This window comes from Natator depressus, chromosome 5, assembly GCF_965152275.1.
Source record: "Natator depressus isolate rNatDep1 chromosome 5, rNatDep2.hap1, whole genome shotgun sequence".
Lineage (NCBI taxonomy): Eukaryota > Metazoa > Chordata > Testudines > Cheloniidae > Natator > Natator depressus.
In genome coordinates, this window is record NC_134238.1 from 3289248 (window position 1) to 3307781 (window position 18534).

Sequence of the window (18534 nt, forward strand, 5' to 3'; positions counted from 1 at the left end):
TTGTCGGGCTCAACGGGTAGTGATCAATGGCTCCATGTCTAGTTGGCAGCCGGTATCAAGTGGAGTGCCCCAGGGGTCGGTCCTGGGGCCGGTTTTGTTCAATATCTTCATAAATGATCTGGAGGATGGTGTGGGTTGCACCCTCAGCAAGTTTGCAGATGACACTAAACTGGGAGGAGTGGTAGATACGCTGGAGGGTAGGGATAGGATACAGAGGGACCTAGACAAATTGGAGGATTGGGCCAAAAGAAATCTGATGAGGTTCAACAAGGACAAGTGCAGAGTCCTGCACTTAGGACAGAAGAATCCCATGCACCGCTACAGACTAGGGACTGAATGGCTCGGCAGCAGTTCTGCGGAAAAGGACCTAGGGGTTACAGTGGATGAGAAGTTGGATATGAGTCAACAGTGTGCCCTTGTTGCCAAGAAGGCCAATGGCATTTTGGGATGTATAAGTAGGGGCATTGCCAGCAGATCGAGGGACGTGATCGTTCCCCTCTATTCGACATTGGTGAGGCCTCACCTGGAGTACTGTGTCCAGTTTTGGGTCCCACACTACAAGAAGGATGTGGAAAAATTGGAAAGAGTCCAGTGGAGGGCAACAAAAATGATTAGGGGACTGGAACACATGACTTATGAGGAGAAGCTGAGGGAACTGGGAATGTTTAGTCTTCAGAAGAGAAGAATGAGGGGGGATTTGATAGCTGCTTTCAACTACCTGAAAGGGGGTTCCAAAGAGGATGGCTCTAGACTGTTCTCAGTGGCAGCAGATGACAGAACGAGGAGTAATGGTCTCAAGTTGCAGTGGGGGAGATTTAGGTTGGATATTAGGAAAAACTTTTTCACTAGGAGTGTGGTGAAACACTGGAATGCGTTACCTAGGGAGGTGGTGGAATCTCCTTCCCTAGAAGTTTTTAAGGTCAGGCTTGACAAAGCCCTGGCTGGGATGAGTTAGTCGGGGATTGGTCCTGCTTTGAGCAGGGGGTTGGACTAGATGACCTCCTGAGGTCCCTTCCAACCCTGATATTCTATGATTCTATGATTCAGATTTCCCTCACGCCCCCGCCCCCAGGCTTGCCACCTATGGAGCTTGCCTAGGACGGGCTTCCACATTGTCCATCGACGAGGGGCCAGCAGGAGAACGGTGCCCTGGGGCCGATGTGCCAAGTGATAGACCGGTGGCCCTGCCAGGCAGTTCTGCCTGGGCCCTATCCCAGCGAGTAAGAGTACATGGGCATAAACAAGAGAGCTGCCATTACTAGGCCTGGGCCACAGAGAATGGGGTCAGACCCAAACTGGGCCATTTTGGCCAAGATCCGCTGAGCCCCAAAATTCCTCCAGACCCTCCCATCCCTCTGCCACAAAACCACCAGGGGCGCCTTGCCCTGGGCACTGCCTTTTCTTATCTCCTCCGCAGCTGGGACCCTGGGACAGGCTGCCCACAGCCAAGGAAAGATTTGCTGGGTAAAGGTCACCCCCCGCCTTTGCTGGACCGTCACGTGGGGAAAGAGAATTGGGGATCGGCAAGATAACGGGGTTGGATCCCGGCCAGGCTGGGGGATCAGCGCAGACGCTGGGCAGGGGGAGGGATCCCGGCCAGGCTGGGGGATCAGCGCAGACGCTGGGCAGGGGGAGGGATCCCGGCTAGGCTGGGGGATCAGCGCAGACGCTGGGCAGGGGGAGGGATCCCGGCTAGGCCGGGGGATCAGCGCAGACGCTGGGCAGGGGGAGGGATCCCGGCCAGGCTGGGGGATCAGCGCAGACGCTGGGCAGGGGGAGGGATCCCGGGCAGGCTGGGGGATCAGCGCAAACGCTGGGCAGGGGGAGGGATCCCGGCTAGGCCGGGGGATCAGCGCAAACGCTGGGTAGGGGCCGGGATCCCTGCTGGATTGGGATTTCACCACGGGCTGGAATCCGGAGGGGACTCTAGGGGATACTGTCGTGGTGAGGTCTTCGAGGCTGTGTCCTTCCATTGAAACCAACTGTGCCGCATGAGAGCAGCCTGGTCCCCCGCCGGATGCCGCGCCAGGCCTCCTGTCCTTATTCCCCAGCCAGATCCAGGCGGGGCTAATGCAGAGGAAGTGATTCGATGCACCTCGTTCCCACAGGACTGTTCTCCCCTCTCATATCCCTCTGCTGAAGTCCCCCCTCCGTGCCAGCGTCTCTGTATTACATGGGTCTCTTTTTTGGACCCTGTTGGCACCCCCCCCATACAATCCAGAACGGGGCGGGGGGGAGGGGGTAGAGGCCCCCTTGCTCTCTGCCCTGCCAGGCACAGGGGGATGAGACCGACAGGAGAAGGCTAAACTGCCTCTGACTCTGACTGCTCCTCGCTGGCTCCACCAGCATCGCTAGTTCCCCTCCCATCGGGGTGACGCGCTGCCCTGGCTCCAGGCGGCAGGAAGAGCCGGGCGGGCGACACTAACTTGGAGGAGGTTTGGTGGCTCTGATCCTCGTCTACAGAGACTACGCCGCACCCGACGCTGGGGTCCTAACGTCCGCTTCTGGGGCCTAGCTCCCGCTGGGAAGTCCTGACACACGCTCGAACCTGACAAGAGTGCAGCTGGGCTCCTTGCACCAAACCACACGACTTGTTGTTGTGACTTCCAGGATTGGGCCCATAACCACCGTCCTGCCCCGTCACTGCAATGGGACAGACATGGCCCACACGGGAAGCGCCGCGTCTGGGCTGAGGGACAGGAAGTTGCAGCAGGGGTCCCACATCAGGTCCAGGACACCTCCCCGCCCGCCTTGTGACACGGTCCGCCCCACAAGGCAAACGGCAAAAAGATCAGAGCGACCCTCCCCACTGGCCTGGGGAACAAGCAGTGGAGTCCAACACAGACGACCCTCCCCACCCTTCAAGCCAATATAGGGCAAGGCCTGCCCGCGATTACAGGTTTTGTGTAGGTCCTAGAGAAAGGTTCCAGTGAACGTTTTTTTCCCCCTGCGGGCGTTTGTAGATTTGTTCAGCTTGGTAAGAGTCACCTCCATGGGAAATGGAGCCGTGAAGACAGCCTGTTCCCCTTCACAAAAAGCTACTTCCCACCCAGGCAGTGTCTGTGAGGAAAGCGATATTTAGGCCCACAGGATCTGGCGTCAAAAAGTTAGCTCTAAATCTCGTGCCCGCTGGGAAACTCCAGCCCCCTGCATCAACGCCTACAAGCATCAAAACAGACCTCTGTGGGGAGGAGCTGCAGCTCGCTGAGCCCCCTGCCCGTGGAGGAGTTACTGGCTGGCATGTTTCGTTAATGCCCAGGTCAGCAAGGCTGGTGTTCAGCAAGAGAACTGGGGGGGTTGGGGGGGGTGGCAGAGCAGCGCTACAATGGAGGAGGAGAACAAGCTCTATTCATTCAGTCTCTATGTACATTAGTAATGAAAACAAATCTACTGGAAAAAAAGCATCATGAGTTTTGCCTGTGGGAGGGCTGAATGATCCAGCTCTCGCCGCTGCCCTGGGGGAATCGCTGTTGTCTCGGGATTGGGAAATCAAAGGTGACATGAAAGCCCTCAGCTCAGCTCCTCAGTGGGTGTAAATCTTCACAGCTCCATGAGGATATGGCCCCTTCTTTCAGCTGTCTGGAAAGACCCTTTCCGAGGGCACAGGCCACCTTCCTTCAGCTCCTCGGAGAGCATCGGGGAGTTTAACTCTGTAATTCAGGGTCTGAGTGCGACCCCCCCTTATAAATTAAAAACACTTTTTTTTAGAACGAATTTAATAATTTTATTAAGATGTTGAAATAAAAAGAAAACGGTACAGAGTTTAAGCATAGAAGTTTCTGGATATCAGGGAATAAGGTACAGATTATCAAGGGTGCGAAGTTCAGTTTAGGAACAGGTAGCCTAAGCAATACATAATCTGCAATCTCCCCGATTGGGGGTAAAAGGTTAACAGGTCAGAGTATAGACATTGAGATATGGGGGTATGTTGTTCGTATAATGGTTATGTTCAGGTGTGGAGTATAATGAGTGGATACGATGATGAGGATGGATTTACCCTCACTTGGTGAGATCTAATGTTCAGTGAGTTTATGTTTCCAGTTGATATGGTCCAATGGAAAAAGTCTCTCAGTCCTTTTCTCATAGTTGATGCACGATGTCGTACCGGCTCACACCTCCTAATACTGTCGGTGGCCGGTGATGTGTTTGATGTAGGTGTCCCTGGAAAATCAGGAGGGGGGTGGGGGGTAATAGGAGCCTATTTAAGAAAAAGCCCCGAATATCAGGACTGTCCCTATAAAATCGGGACATCTGGTCACTCAACAGTCCAAGGACCAGGAACGAGACACATGCTCTGGAGCCGGCTGGCTCTCATAGTGATGCTCGTTTGGAAACAGACATTACTGAAGAAGGGCTAAAGAGGCTGCAAACATTGCTGCCAAAAGCAAGTAACCAGCATTTGGGCCCTGGACAGTTTTACGAGAGGAAATCGTTTCAGATGTAATGGCCAGGCACCAGCATACAACACTCCAGCCTAGACTGCTTGCATTGCATGCTGGGACCTGTAGTTTCCAGGGGCTACACTTTTGTAGTATGAGACTGAGGGCTTGTAAAATACTCCTGAGAGAATTCCGTGGCAAAACAATAAAAATTCTGCGCTGCACATTTTAAAATTCTGCAAAACTCTGCACGTTTTATTTGTGAAAAGAACACAACATAATCACACCATTTTCAATTATTTTGATAATTTATTTCAAAATACTTGTCAGAAAATAATTGAGAATGGTGTGATTATGTTGTGTTCTTTTCACAAATAAAACGTGCAGAGTTTTGCAGAATTTTAAAATGTGCAGCGCAGAATTTTTATTGTTTTGCCACGGAATTCTCTCAGGAGCTCCAAAGTTCTGTGTGGTACAATCTGGGTGCGGGCAGCTCGGTAGGAGGCCCGGCGGGGATCTGGATGCACAGGGGCTGATTGGGGGGTTCTGAGTACAGAAGGATTGGGACTCTGCAGGGGAGACCAGGTGAAGGTGGTTAGAGCTCGGGGGGGGGGGGGTCTGGGTGTGGGGGGCTCAGCAGGGGACTGGATGCTAGGGAAGTGGGGCTTGGTGGGGTTAGGGTGCAGCTCATTGGGGTCAGTGGGGTGGGGGGTGCCAGTGCAGTGGGTGAGGCTCGGGGGAGGGGGGATTTGGGTACCAGGGGCTTGGTGGGGGGTGCTGGGTGTGGAGGGGTCCTGATGGAGGGGATGAGGCTCAGCTCGGGGTAGGGGGGGTTCCAGAAGCAGGGAGGGTGAGGTTCAGTGGAGGAAGGTGTCCAGGTACACAAGAATTGGGGGGACAGAGGGAGCAGCTTGGCATATAGTGACCCCTCCCCCCGGGGCTGAGGAGCAATGGGCCCAGAAAGGGGAGGGGGTCACTGTCCGAGGAGCTGCTCCCCCTGTCCACCCAACACTTGTGTATCCAGATGCATAGGCACTAACTCTGTGGAGCACCCATGGAAAAATAATAGTGGATGCTCAGCACCCACTATCCACAGATGATTGGTGGCGCTGCCAAACCGCTGATCAATGGCTCGGGGAGGGCAGAGAGCAGTGAACGCTGGGTGGGTGGGGGCCCCGGGGACGGGATGGAGTGGGGCAGAAAGAGGCAGATCAAAGGCAGATAAAAGTCAGCACCTATGTCCGGACCCCCCTGCACCCAGACCCCCAACCCACTGAGCCTCACCCGCTGCACCCAGACACCCCCCACCCCACAGTGCAGATCTTCCTGCAGCCAGGGGAGGTTTCTAACCCAGCCCTGGCTGCTCCATGCAGGGCAGAGAAAGTGGGAGCTTGGACTCTGTTGTCGTCATCCTCCTCTCCCCTGCCCACCCAGGACTAATGTCCCTGGGAAGCCAGGGCATCCCCAGACCACCTCCCCGGGGGTGACTTACCTCTCTCCCAGCTGCCCAAACAGAGGCGCCCACACTGCTGGGGAGGGGTGAGCGAGCACTGGTGCAGCTGCTCTTTGCTTCCCCACAGAAACCATTTTTCTGCAGGAAGCAAAGAGAATAGGCCAGGGGATGTTTCTGCGCATCCGCAGTGGTGCAGAACTCCCTCAGCAGTAGTTATTTTGACAAATAAAATATGCAGAATTTAATTTTTCTTTTTACTTTTTTGGTGCAGAATTCCCTCACGAGAACCAGGGTTCTGTGTGGTGCAGTCTCAGTGCGGGTAGCTTGGTGGGGGGAAGGAGGGGGAGGATCTGGATACACAGCAAGTCACTGGGGGGTTCTGGGTGCAGGGGGAATAGCACTCTCTAGGGGAGTCCAGGTGAAGGTGGTTAGGGCTCAGTGGGGGGGGGGGGAAATCTGGGTGCTAGGGGCATGGTAGTGTGTGGGTCAGGACGCACCTGGTTGAGATCAGTGGGGTGGGGGGTCTAGCTGTGCGGAGTCCTGATGCAGGGGGTGAGGCTCTGGGGGTGTGGGTGAGCTCCTGATGCCCGGGGGTTTCCAGGTGCAGGGTGGGTGAGGCTTGGAAGGGGTCCAGATACAAGGGGGGTTAGGCAGACAGAGAGAGGAGCTCCCCCTATAATGACCCCTCTCCCTGTGACTGAGAAGCGATAGGGCCAGTAAGTGTGGGGAAAGTCACTGTATAGGCAGCTGCTTCCCATCTGCCCAACTCCCACAAAGCTGGACCCCCTCTCCTAAGCCTCACCTCCCGTTGCCAAGCCCGTTCACAGTAAGCAGATTTTGGCTTCTTTCTTCGTGTAATTGTTCTGTTAGGCTATTGTGTCTATTCTGCTTGCTGCTTGTTTTGTGGCTTTCCTGGGGGTGGGGCTTCCTCTTTTTTTTTTTTTTTTAAATTTTCTGATGGAGAGCATGATTGACTCTTGGTCGTGCAATCCTCTTCTCTGTCCATGAGCACACTGCAGGGAAAAAAAGCTTAAAAGGCTGCTTTTGGTTTAATTTTTCCTCCTCCCTCCCCTGCCCCCCAGCCAGGGCTAATGTCCCTGGGTGGCCAGGGCATCCCCAGACTCCCCCTTGCCTCCCCCTGTGGTGACTTACCTCTCCCCTGGCTGCTTTGAGTGCCTGAACACATGCGCCCACCTGCTGGGGAGGGGTGAGTGAGCACTGGTGCAGCTTCTCTTTGTTTCCTCACAGAAACCATTGTTCTGCAGCCAAACAAAGAGAAGCTGCGGAAGGACAATATTTCTGCGCATGCGCAGTGGTGCGGAATTTCCCCAGAAGTAACAGCTGTAAGGCCCTATGGGGAAAGCAGCCCACAGATTTGGAACAGCGGCTTTCCTGCCCCACAGTCTTCAGTAACTAGCTGAACCCCATTTACTCCACTGCAGTTACTCCAGGTTCATCTGGGGATGAGTGAGCTCAGCAGCTGGCCCTATGCTAGGTATACACCTGCTGGGAATGGTTTCTAAAACGTGCAGAGTGTGTATGTACACAATGATCCATATCACACATCCCCCTCCCCCCGATTGGTTTTTCATAGGTCCCTGGCTTTCAGAGAGCACGAGAGACAGCAACAAAAGGCAACAGAGGGTGGCTGGCTGCAGAGCCCCGGGTGTCTCTCACGCACACGCAGGCTAGGGTTGCCTGCTGCAGACAGAGGGGACGGACACACACAGACACGGGCAGCAGCTCAGTCGCTGCAGTCTAGTTACAGAAATATAGAGGAACATTTGGATATTAAAAAAATAGTGATCTAGGTATATCCATTATCTGTTATTGCCTGTTTCTCCCCCAGCTGAATGCTCGCTGCGGCAGGCGGACAAGACAGTGAACGTTCAGCCTACCTGGCACACCTGCACATGGGGGCAGAAGTGCTCCTGCCCATTGCCTTTCTGGTACAATCTGCAGGAGGTGGTGGGGGATGGGAAAGGGGAACCCCTTCCTTTGAGGTTGTGTTGGTGCTTGGGGAGGGTAGTCTCACTGGGCCAGCTGGCTGAAGTAGGCACTGGCTTCCAGAAGGAAGGCTTTGGCACAAATCCGGAGGGTGGAGAACAGGGTGACGACGTCCTGAGTGCTGAAGATGGTGTTGCTCAACACAAATATGAGTGAGGGGGGGATGAAGCCTCGGCCGTACTCCACCATCCAGGTGCCAGCACTCCACTGGACAGCCGTGACCTCTCCGGATTTCTGCGCTATGGTGTCCCCTGCAGGCAGACAGACAGACACAGCACTGGCCGTTATTTTGAACGCTGAGACATCATCAGTTCCAGAGCGCCTCTCCCAGTATGTCTCCAGGGACAACACACAGAGCTCTTTGTGGCCCTGATCCTGCAGGGTGCTGAGCACCCTCAACTGAGCAGCCCAGGACAAGGAGCCTGGGAGGTGCTCAGCACCACACTGGAGAACTGCCAGACCAAGGGCAGGGCAGCTAATCCAGAAGCCTGTCCCTGACACTGCCCAGTACCAGCTGCTTCCAAGGAAGATGCAAGGACGTCCCCTAGTTGAAAATTATGAACAGCCTTCCCACAGGGGCAGTTTCCCCCTGACACAGAGCTCCTGCTCTGAACCAGGAGGCCTTATAACCCTGCCCATTTTCTTTCAATTCCACCTGATGGGAGTGGAGATGTGCTTGTTACCTGTCAGTGTGTATGCTTTCCCTGAATCCTGCTCACCTCTTGGCCTCCATGAGATCTAGAGGTGTGGTGTTCTGCAGGCTAATCTGCTGTAACCCTGCATGTTTCCCTGTGTCCCGGGGCTAGAGCTAACGAGGCTCTAGTGTCACCTGTTCAAATCGTGACGTGAAAAGCCCAAGGCAACCAGCCCTCCAAAGGCAGCTACACAGGGGAGGCCTGCGAGTGTGTGGGGCTGGCGCTGACAGTGTCACACGCACCTGGGTAATAGATTTCACTTCTGGTCGTCCCCTCCTTCCACTGCCTGAAGGTCCCTAAGACGATGGCGTAGTAAATGTCAGCCCAGTACCGACCTGCGAGAGAGGCACACAGCGTGAAATCTGAGCAATGGGGCAAGACAGCCCACTGCTAGTGCCCGATGAGCCCCGAAGGCTGCTCTGTGCGTTGGCTCAGCCATCACAGAACAAGCCTAAAACATCAGCAGGCTTCAACACTCATACAAGTAGGGAGAGGCGGTTTACGCTAGTCCAAGTGCCTAGAGTTGCCGGTTTCAGTCTTGGACCAATGTCAAAGAGCCAAGTCCAGGACCTTGCAACACATCCCAGCTTGCTGGTTCTCAGTGGAATTGGTGTGCTCCTATCCCTGGCAGCCCAGAGATCTTAAGCCAGGTCATTCCCACACCAGGCATTTCTCACCCCCTGGGGCTCCACCCTCAATTTCAGAGCTTGGCAGACAAGCCCTCGCTAGCCACCAGGGGGAAGACCCACGATTTGCTGTTTGGAAGCTGGGAGGCTGGTCTGTAAAAAAACGAAGCACGCTGGCTTTCTGGCTGCAGCTGCTGCTCAGAGGGCAGCTGCATAAACCCCTCTGAAACTGAGGGGAAAAGCAAAGCGAGATAGGAACCTCAACACTGCCACTTTGAAACCTGTTGCTTGAGACTGGCCTGGGCTAGAAACCTCCAGGGGAGCAGTACAGGTTTCACAGGGCTGCTCGGAGACAAGATGCCTGCCCACAATTCTGCGGGCCTGGTTCAGCGCCCTTTGAAGTCAATGGAAAGAATCCCCATGGCCTGGGGCTGAATCACGTTGGTTAACCCGCATCGCCAGACTCTGCACAGGGTTTGTGGATGCTGCAGCCAAGGCCGCCCATGTTCATCCCCCGTGGTGCTGAGGCTAGGAGAAGAGAAGGCAGGCTTGACTCGGCAGCCACAAGCAGCGATTTGGCAACCCTCTGCCCCCGACCCAGCCACTCTTGTGGGCAAGGCATGGGTGGGGGCATGGAGCACTGGGATGTTCCATGCATAGGCAGCAGCATGGAGAGGGGAGCGGGAAGTGGCAGCAGGTGGCGGGGGGGGGGGGAGGGGGGAACGACTGCTCCCCTTGGCAGGGCCCATGGGGACACAACAAGCAGCCAGATCCAAGCTGTGGGTGGAAGGGATTGTTGCACCAGGTTTGGAAACCTGGATATTAAGGCCCCACCCTCCCTCATCCCACCTCCCTGTTCTCACGCTAACACAGGGGGAAACAAGTTGCACCCACAGGGCAAAGCTTCCACTTGCTGAGCAGGTGAAGCTGGTTTGTGGTTGCTGAATATTAATGTGCATGAAGCTACAGTGGCAGGCGCTAAACGAAGCCCAACCAAGCCTGCTCCTGGAACCACCCACCCACCGAGAGATGACTGGGCACTGGGCTGGTACTCGGGAGACCTGGGGTCCAGTCTCACCTCTGCCATGGACGTGCTAGCTGCCCCTCTCTGTGCTTCTGTTTCCCCATCTGTACACTGGGGAGAGCAACATGGACTCTCCCCTCTTTGTAAAGTGTGTGGATGGAGAGTGCGAGACCAGAGCTAGGCGTTACCAGCACCCCTGGGAGAGAAGATGCTTTTGTTGTACTGATATATCATACAGTGGATGAGTTAGCCCCTTTTAATCCTACTAGCCAGATACCCTGGTTTATTGCCCTCTCTGCCTTTTGGGAGAGGCTGCTGTGACCCGAGTCAGTAAACAGGACACAGGGGCTTAAACACAGGTAGCTACCAAAGGCTGTTCACGGACTATTAAATGGTCAGAAAACCCTGAGCCCACCACAGAGGGACCTATAGTAAATACAGGCATCTGGACAGGACACACAAGCACAAGGATAACCACCCCCCTGCCTCATCCTTGGCTGCTTCTCTCCACTGCTTGCAGTGCCCAGTGGGAGACAGGGCCAGGGCTACACAGACAGAAAGAGCATTTGGAGAGGCTAGTTCTTAGCTCCAGGGAATAAAGTTCCTGATACTTCTGCTCTCCTGGTTCTCCAAGACCTTCCAGCTCTCTTTGCATTTGGTTAGTGGCATCTCCTCCCCTCTCAATTAACTAGCAGGTCATTGTTAAGGTACAGAGCTGTGCACACATAACAGCATACCTCCTTGGGCATTAGCTTGAGCAGGTGTGGCCAGACTGACTCCTGGTCCCCAGACCATCAGCACTAGCAGACAATGGGCAGTACAAAGTGGAGGGGTAGTGCTGCTGACCACACTGATGTGGCCAGCCCCTGCTTCTGCTCAGGCGGTGGATCAAAATGCATCTCAGCATTACCTGGCTGGGACTTGCAGCTCTCCTGCCTCAGATACCTGCTATCCCCCTGATGGTTTACCACAGGAAATCAAAGGCAGCAGCCTCCAAACCCAAGCCTCTCTGCTTGAATGTAGCTGAGCCCTGCTTACCCGAGTGCCCCCCGGTGTCGATGGCCGTCCCAAAGAGCAGCACATACTCAGTGAGCGAGGCATGGAGCAGGCACATGGAGCCCATCCACCCGCCCGCGTTGACAAACACCCACTGCAGGTCCTCGTCCGGCAGGATGTGGCCTGGGTGCTTCTTCCGCAGCTCCACAATGATCTTGGAGAAGGCCTGCTCATGGTCCAACCCTGCAGCACCAAGAAACCCGGGCAAAGTCAGCACCCCCAGGATGCCCACACCCCAGCCCATAACCCTGCCACCTTCTTGGTGCCCAGCCAATAGAAGCCACCGAACCCAGAATGGGGACCCTGGCTTCATTCAGGGAATCAGGCATTAGAGACAGGATCTAACATGCTCCACTCCAGCTATTCTCTGCTGCTCCCCCCCCCCTGCCCCGAGCTCCTGCCCCTTGGGTCCCCTTCCCAAACCCCCCATCCCCCCAACCCTCTGCCCCATGGGTCACCCCCAGACCCCCCCCAGAGTCCCTGTACCATGGGTCCCCCCCATAACCTCCAACCCTCTGCCCCATGGGTCCCCCCCAGACCCTCCCTGAGCCCCTACCCCATGGGTGCCCCCCAGACCCTCTGCCCCATGGGTCACCCCCAGATCCCCCCCCAGAGTCCCTGAACCATGGGTCCCCCCCAGACCCTCCAACCCTCTGCCCCATGGGTCCCCCCCAGACGACCCCCCCCAGCCCCTGCCCCATGGGTCCCCCGGGACTCCATCCCCAGGCCCATAGGCTCTCCTCACACCCCCGAGTCCCTGCCCCGCGCACGGACCCACCCGCGTGGTGCCGGCCGAGCGCCGCGATCTCCTCGGGCCGGAACTCGAAGGGCCGGGAGGCGACCCAGCTCCGCAGCCCCTGGGCCAGCAGCGCCAGGCCCAGCAGCGCCAGCCCGGCCCGCAGCGCCCGCGACCCCAGCGCCCGCATCCCGCGCGCCCCTCGCCGCAAACCGCCGCGGCGCGCACCGAGCCTCGCCGGGGGTGAGAGCGCCCGCTGCGCGCCAGCCAATGGCACCGCTGGGGGCCTAGGGCACCGGCCAATCACAGCTCGCAGGGCGAGGCCATGGGGCGGGGCCGAGCGGGCACTGGCTCGGAGTGACAGGCCGGGGGCGGGGCCGAGAGGGCACTCGCTAGGAGTGACAGGCCGGGGGCGGGGCGGAGCGGGCACTCGCTAGGAGTGACAGGCCGGGGGCGGGGCGGAGCGGGCACTGGCTCGGAGTGACAGGCCGGGGGCGGGGCCGAGAGGGCACTCGCTAGGAGTGACAGAGCAGGGGGCGGGGCGGAGCGGGCACTCGCTCGGAGTGACAGGCAGGGGGCGGGGCGGAGCGGGCACTGGCTCGGAGTGACAGGCCGGGGGCGGGGCCGAGCGGGCATTGGCTCGGAGTGACAGACCAGGGGGCGGGGCCGAGCGGGTACTAGCTCAGAGTGACAGACCAGGGGGCGGGGCCGAGCGGGCACTCGCTCGGAGTGACAGGCCGGGGACGGGGCCGAGCGGGCACTGGCTCGGAGTGACAGACCAGGGGGCGGGGCCGAGCGGGCACTGGCTCGGAGTGACAGACCAGGGGGCGGGGCCGAGCGGGCACTCGCTCGGAGTGACAGGCTGGGGGCGGGGCCGAGCGGGCATTGGCTCGGAGTGACAGACCAGGGGGCGGGGCCGAGCGGGTACTAGCTCAGAGTGACAGACCAGGGGGCGGGGCCGAGCGGGCACTCGCTCGGAGTGACAGGCCGGGGGCGGGGCGGAGCGGGCACTCGCTCGGAGTGACAGAACAGGGGGCGGGGCCGAGCGGGCACTGGCTGGGAGTGACAGGCCGGGGGCGGGGCCGAGCGGGCACTGGCTCGGAGTGACAGGCCGGGGGCGGGGCCGAGCGGGCACTCGCTCGGAGTGACAGGCCGGGGGCGGGGCCGAGAGGGCACTCGCTTGGAGTGACAGGCCGGGGGCGGGGCCGAGCGGGCACTCGCTCGGAGTGACAGGCTGGGGGCGGGGCCGAGCGGGCACTCGCTCGGAGTGACAGAGCAGGGGGCGGGGCCGAGCGGGCACTGGCTCGGAGTGACAGGCCGGGGGCGGGGCCGAGCGGGCACTCGCTCGGAGTGACAGAGCAGGGGGCGGGGCCGAGCGGGCACTCGCTCGGAGTGACAGGCTGGGGGCGGGGCCGAGCGGGCACTGGCTGGGAGTGACAGGCTGGGGGCGGGGCCGAGCGGGCACTGGCTCGGAGTGACAGGCCGGGGGCGGGGCCGAGCGGGCACTCGCTCGGAGTGACAGAGCAGGGGGCGGGGCCGAGCGGGCACTGGCTCGGAGTGACAGGCCGGGGCGGGGCCGAGCGGGCACTGGCTCGGAGTGACAGGCCGGGGGCGGGGCCGAGCGGGCACTGGCTCGGAGTGACAGACCGGGGGCGGGGCCGAGCGGGCACTCGCTCGGAGTGACAGAGCAGGGGGCGGGGCCGAGCGGGCACTGGCTGGGAGTGACAGGCTGGGGGCGGGGCGGAGCGGGCACTGGCTGGGAGTGACAGGCCGGGGCGGGGCCGAGCGGGCACTGGCTCGGAGTGACAGGCCGGGGGCGGGGCCGAGCGGGCACTGGCTCGGAGAGACAGGCCGGGGCGGGGCCGAGCGGGCACTGGCTCGGAGTGACAGGCCGGGGCGGGGCCGAGCGGGCACACGCTCGGAGTGACAGAGCAGGGGGCGGGGCCGAGCGGGCACTGGCTCGGAGTGACAGGCCGGGGGCGGGGCCGTGCGGGCACTGGCTCGGAGTGACAGGCCGGGGGCGGGGCCGAGCGGGCACTGGCTCGGAGTGACAGGCCGGGGCGGGGCCGAGCGGGCACTGGCTCGGAGTGACAGACCAGGGGGCGGGGCCGAGCGGGCACTGGCTGGGAGTGACAGGCCGGGGGCGGGGCCGAGCGGGCACTGGCTGGGAGTGACAGGCCGGGGGCGGGGCCGAGCGGGCACTGGCTCGGAGTGACAGACCAGGGGGCGGGGCCGAGCGGGCACTGGCTGGGAGTGACAGGCCGGGGGCGGGGCCGAGCGGGCACTGGCTGGGAGTGACAGGCCGGGGGCGGGGCCGAGCGGGCACTGGCTCGGAGTGACAGGCCGGGGGCGGGGCCGAGCGGGCACTGGCTCGGAGTGACAGGCCGGGGCGGGGCGAGCGGGCACACGCTCGGAGTGATAGAGCAGGTGGCGGGGCCGAGCGGGCACTGGCTCGGAGTGACAGGCCGGGGGCGGGGCCGTGCGGGCACTGGCTCGGAGTGACAGGCCGGGGGCAGGGCCGAGCGGGCACTGGCTCGGAGTGACAGGCCGGGGCGGGGCCGAGCGGGCACTGGCCTGCAGTGAAAGACTGGGGGGCAAGGCCAAGGGGCGCTAGCAGGAACCATGAACAGGGCAGCTAAGGGGCCCCAACAGGTTTGACTCCCATACTCATGGCAGCGACCCCACCAGGAGCTGGTAGAGGTCGTGCCAAGGATTAACCCTTTGTGTTGGGACCAGGGCCCTATCAAATTCATGGCCCATTCTGGTCAATTTCACAGTCACAGGGTTTTAAAAATTGCAAATTTCATTATTTCAGCTACTTAGATCTGAAATTTCACAGTGTTTAATTGTGGGGGTCCTGACCCAAAAGCAGGAGTTGTGGAGCGGTGGCAAGGTTCTCACAGGAGAGGTCGCGGTATTGCTACCCTTCCTTCTCTGCTACTGCTGGCTGCAGCGTAGAAGCGCAGAAGCAAGGATGGCATGGTATGGTACTGCCACCCTTATGTCTGTGCTGCTGCCCCCGCTCTCCAGCTGCCCAGCTGTGAAGGCAGCAGCATAGACATGCCGGTGGTGTGGAATGGTATTGCCACCCTTACTTCTGCACTGTTGCTGGGAGGGTCCTGCCCTCAGAGCTGGGCGCCTGGCCAACACAGCTGTGAAGGCAGCACAGAAGTAAGGGTGGCAATACCGTGACCCACCTGCAATTCCCTTTTGGGTCAGGACCCCCCAATTTGAGACATGCTGGTCTCCCCCCGTGAGATCTGTATGTTACAGGGTAATAGCTCACAAAAGACCAGATTTCATGGTCCATACTGCGTTTTTCATGGCCACGAATTTGGTAGGGCTTTAGACATAGGACAGGGGATGCTCCCCTCCCTAACTGCTGTGCCCACAAACAGCCTGACAGCTCCTTTGGGAAGATCAGCCTCCAGCAACAGCATGACCTACTCTGCAGCAAGGCATGGTGGGATTTTCCAAGGTCCCACGTTGTTGTGGGGTGCAAGCAGGCTCAGAGCAGCGACAGCCCCAAGACACATCCCTGACCGCCTTGCGACACAGTCTGCCCCACACAGAAAATGGCGAAAAGATCAGGTCAACCCACCCTGCTAGCCTGGAGAATGAGTGGAGCCCAAAGCAGACAATCCTCCCCACATTTCAAGCCAATTGCGGGGCCTTGGCCACAATGAAATGTTTTTGTGTAAGTCCCAGAGAAAGGTTCCAGTGCACGCTTTTTCTTTGCCTTAAGGCGTTTCAATAGATTTGTTCAGCTTGGTAAGAGTCACCTCCATGGGAAATGGAGCCGTGAAGACAGCCTGTTCCCCTTCACAAAAAGCTACTTCCCACCCAGGCAGCATTTGTGAGGAAAGCGATATTTAGGCCCACAGGATCTGGCGTCAAAAAGTTAGCTCTAAATCTCATGCCCGCTGGGAAACTCCAGCCCCCTGCATCAACGCCTACAAGCATCAAAACAGACCTCTGTGGGGAGGAGCTGCAGCTCGCTGAGCCCCCTGCCCATGGAGGAGTTACTGGCTGGCATGTTTTGTTAGTCCCAGGTTAGCAAGGCTGACGTTCAGCAAGAGAACGGGGGGTTGAGGGGGGTGGCAGAGCAGCGCTACAATGGAGGAGGAGAACGAGCTCTATTCATTCAGTCTCTATGTACATTAGTAATGATAACAAATCTACTGGAAAAAAAGCATCATGAGTTTTCCCATCAGAGGGCTGAACGATCCAGCTCTCATCACAGCCCTGGAAGAATCGCTGTTGTCTCGGGATTGGGAAATCAAAGATGACATGAAAGCCCTCGGCTCAGCTCCTCAGCAGGTGTAACTCTTCACAGCTCCATGAGGATATGGCCCCTTCTTTCAGCTGTCTGGAAAAAACGCTTTTCGAGGGCACAGGCCACCTCCCTTCAGCTCCTCGGAGAGCATCAGGGAGTTTAATTTTGGCCACAGAGTAATTCAGGGTCCCTGACAATAGGGAACAGGGGTCACCTGTGGGCCAGAAATAACCCACTGGGGGTGTGAGGGACAGTCTGGATGTGGGAGGGCTCCTGTCCACAGCTAGTTCTAGGACCTGTATAGGTGAAAAGTGCGGGCATAGGAGGGGTGCAGATAAAGCCATGTAAGGGCAGAGAGAGGGAAAAGCGGGCACCAAAAAACAGCTCCTCCCTGTGCACCTCAGCCCCAACTGTTGACTTTACTGGCCATGTTAACTCCCATTACACCTGCCTGGGAGGATCTAGCTATGGCCAGAGCCCGCTTCTCTCCTGGACTCACAGGGCAGGATGGCTCTGGCTGCAGAATCTCCCTGCCTAAGGCCTGAGGCAGTGAGGGGCCAGCAGGAAGGGGCAGCCTGGACGTTAGAAGAGCAACAAAAGTCTCCTTGGGAACTCAGTGACTGGGCTCTTGAGAAGGAACGAAATAGCACCAGCACCCAGTCACTGACCCAGAAGGGGGCCCAGAGCTCCACAGCCGATCCCTGCCTCAAGGAGCTCAAACTCTCCCAGAGACACAGAAAGTGCCAGACGCCTGGAGAGCCAGGGAAGGGGCTCATGGACCGCTGGAGCCTATTACTGACAGGCCAATGAGGGAGGGAGTCTTTAGGAGGGGAAGGCTAGCACTGGGTGATTTGACTGTATCCAGAGGAATGCATGGACTGTGGCAGGGGTTTGTCTTGCCTTATGCATCACAAGCAGACTCACTCACAGCTGAGTGACGCTAATGTCTTGAAGGGGTGATCCCCCCCCCCCCCACCAGCAATAGCTATGCTGCTAAAACCTTCCTGTTTAGACCAGGCCTTTGTGGCGGTCCCCTCAGGAGACAGGACCCTGGCTACCCCTAGGGAGCAGGGTTGCACATTACGAGATGTTGGCTGCCCCTCCCCCCTTTGTAGCCTGGAGTTGATTATTTAGGATTAAGGTTCATAGAATATCAGGGTTGGAAGGGACCTCAGGAGGTCATCTAGTCCAACCCCCTGCTCAAAGCAGGACCAATCCCCAACTAAATCATCCCAGCCAGGGCTTTGTCAAGCCTGACCTTAAAAACTTCAAAGGAAGGAGATTCCATCACCTCCCTAGGGAACCCATTCCAGCGCTTCACCACCCTCATAGTGAAAAAGTTTTTCCTAATATCCAACCTAAACCTCCCCCAATGCAACTTGAGGTTAAGGTTAAGATTTGTCACGGATATTTTTAGTAAAAGTCAGGGACAGGTCACTGGCAATAAAGGAAAATTCATGGAAGCCCATGACCTGTCCTTGACTTTTACTAAAAATATTGGTGACACAATGGGAAGCCTCTGGGCAGCTGCAGGGGCTGGCAGGAAGCTGCAGGGGTCCCCACCACCCATGGGGGCTGAGAGCTCCAAGAGTCCCCTCCAGCCATGACTTGGAGCTGCGGGATATCCCCTGCTGCCTGCGGCGGCCGGGAGCTGCAGGGTACCTGATGTTGCCTGGGGTGGCGGGCCCCCACGACGACCCAGATCTTTGGGGCCCCCACTGCCTCCATGACACAATCATTGCTTTATTTAGGGTCAGTTCGGCTTCTCTGGCAGAAATGATACAAACCTTGGATTCACAGTACTTTTCATTACTGACCACCAACAAAACCACCTTTCCCCTCACCATCCCCGAAGCATGCAGGAAAGGTCTGCACGGGCCAGCTATTCTCTCGCGCTCTCAAAACAAAATAAATAAAAACATTAAGCCAGATGAGCACGTTTATTTTTGACACTGATAAAAATAAGAGTGACTGATTCCAGGCCGTACATGTACCGAGGCAGAAGGACAGTCCAAGGACCAGGAACAAGACGCATGCTCTGGAGCCGGCTGGCTCTCATGGTGATGCTTGTTTGGAAACAGACATTACTGAAGAAGAGCTAAAGAGGCTGTAAACGTGGCTGCCAAAAGCAAGTAACCAGCATTTGGCCCCTGGACAGTTTCACGGGGGAAAGCCGTTTCACATGTAGCCAGGCAGGTAGCCCATCCGCAGGCAACCTGCAGGCCCAGCATATAACACTGCATCTTAGACTGCTTGCATTGCATGCTAGGACCTGTAGTTTC

The 18534-nt window shown here is 58.1% G+C and overlaps 1 protein-coding gene across 3 annotated transcripts; it reads right to left on the bottom strand.

The window, feature by feature from the left end:
• Positions 1–3756: 3756 nt before the first annotated feature.
• LOC141987161 (sigma non-opioid intracellular receptor 1-like) lies at positions 3757–12166 on the bottom strand. 3 transcript variants are annotated; one of them, XR_012639458.1, is made up of 5 exons: positions 12019–12166; positions 11223–11423; positions 8777–8869; positions 6635–8090; positions 3757–4161 (listed from the first exon to the last, which is right to left on the bottom strand). XR_012639458.1 is itself a non-coding variant. In XM_074952252.1 (4 exons), exons 1-4 carry the CDS (start codon positions 12164–12166, stop codon positions 7864–7866), a joined length of 669 nt encoding a protein of 222 aa, XP_074808353.1. In that variant the 3' UTR covers positions 6284–7863. The 3 variants fall into 3 exon arrangements, 1 of the variants encoding a protein (XP_074808353.1); XR_012639457.1 differs by lacking the exon at positions 3757–4161 and having other exon boundaries at positions 6284–6845; positions 7731–8090; XM_074952252.1 differs by lacking the exon at positions 3757–4161 and having other exon boundaries at positions 6284–8090.
• Between the last annotated feature and the right edge of the window lie 6368 nt (positions 12167–18534).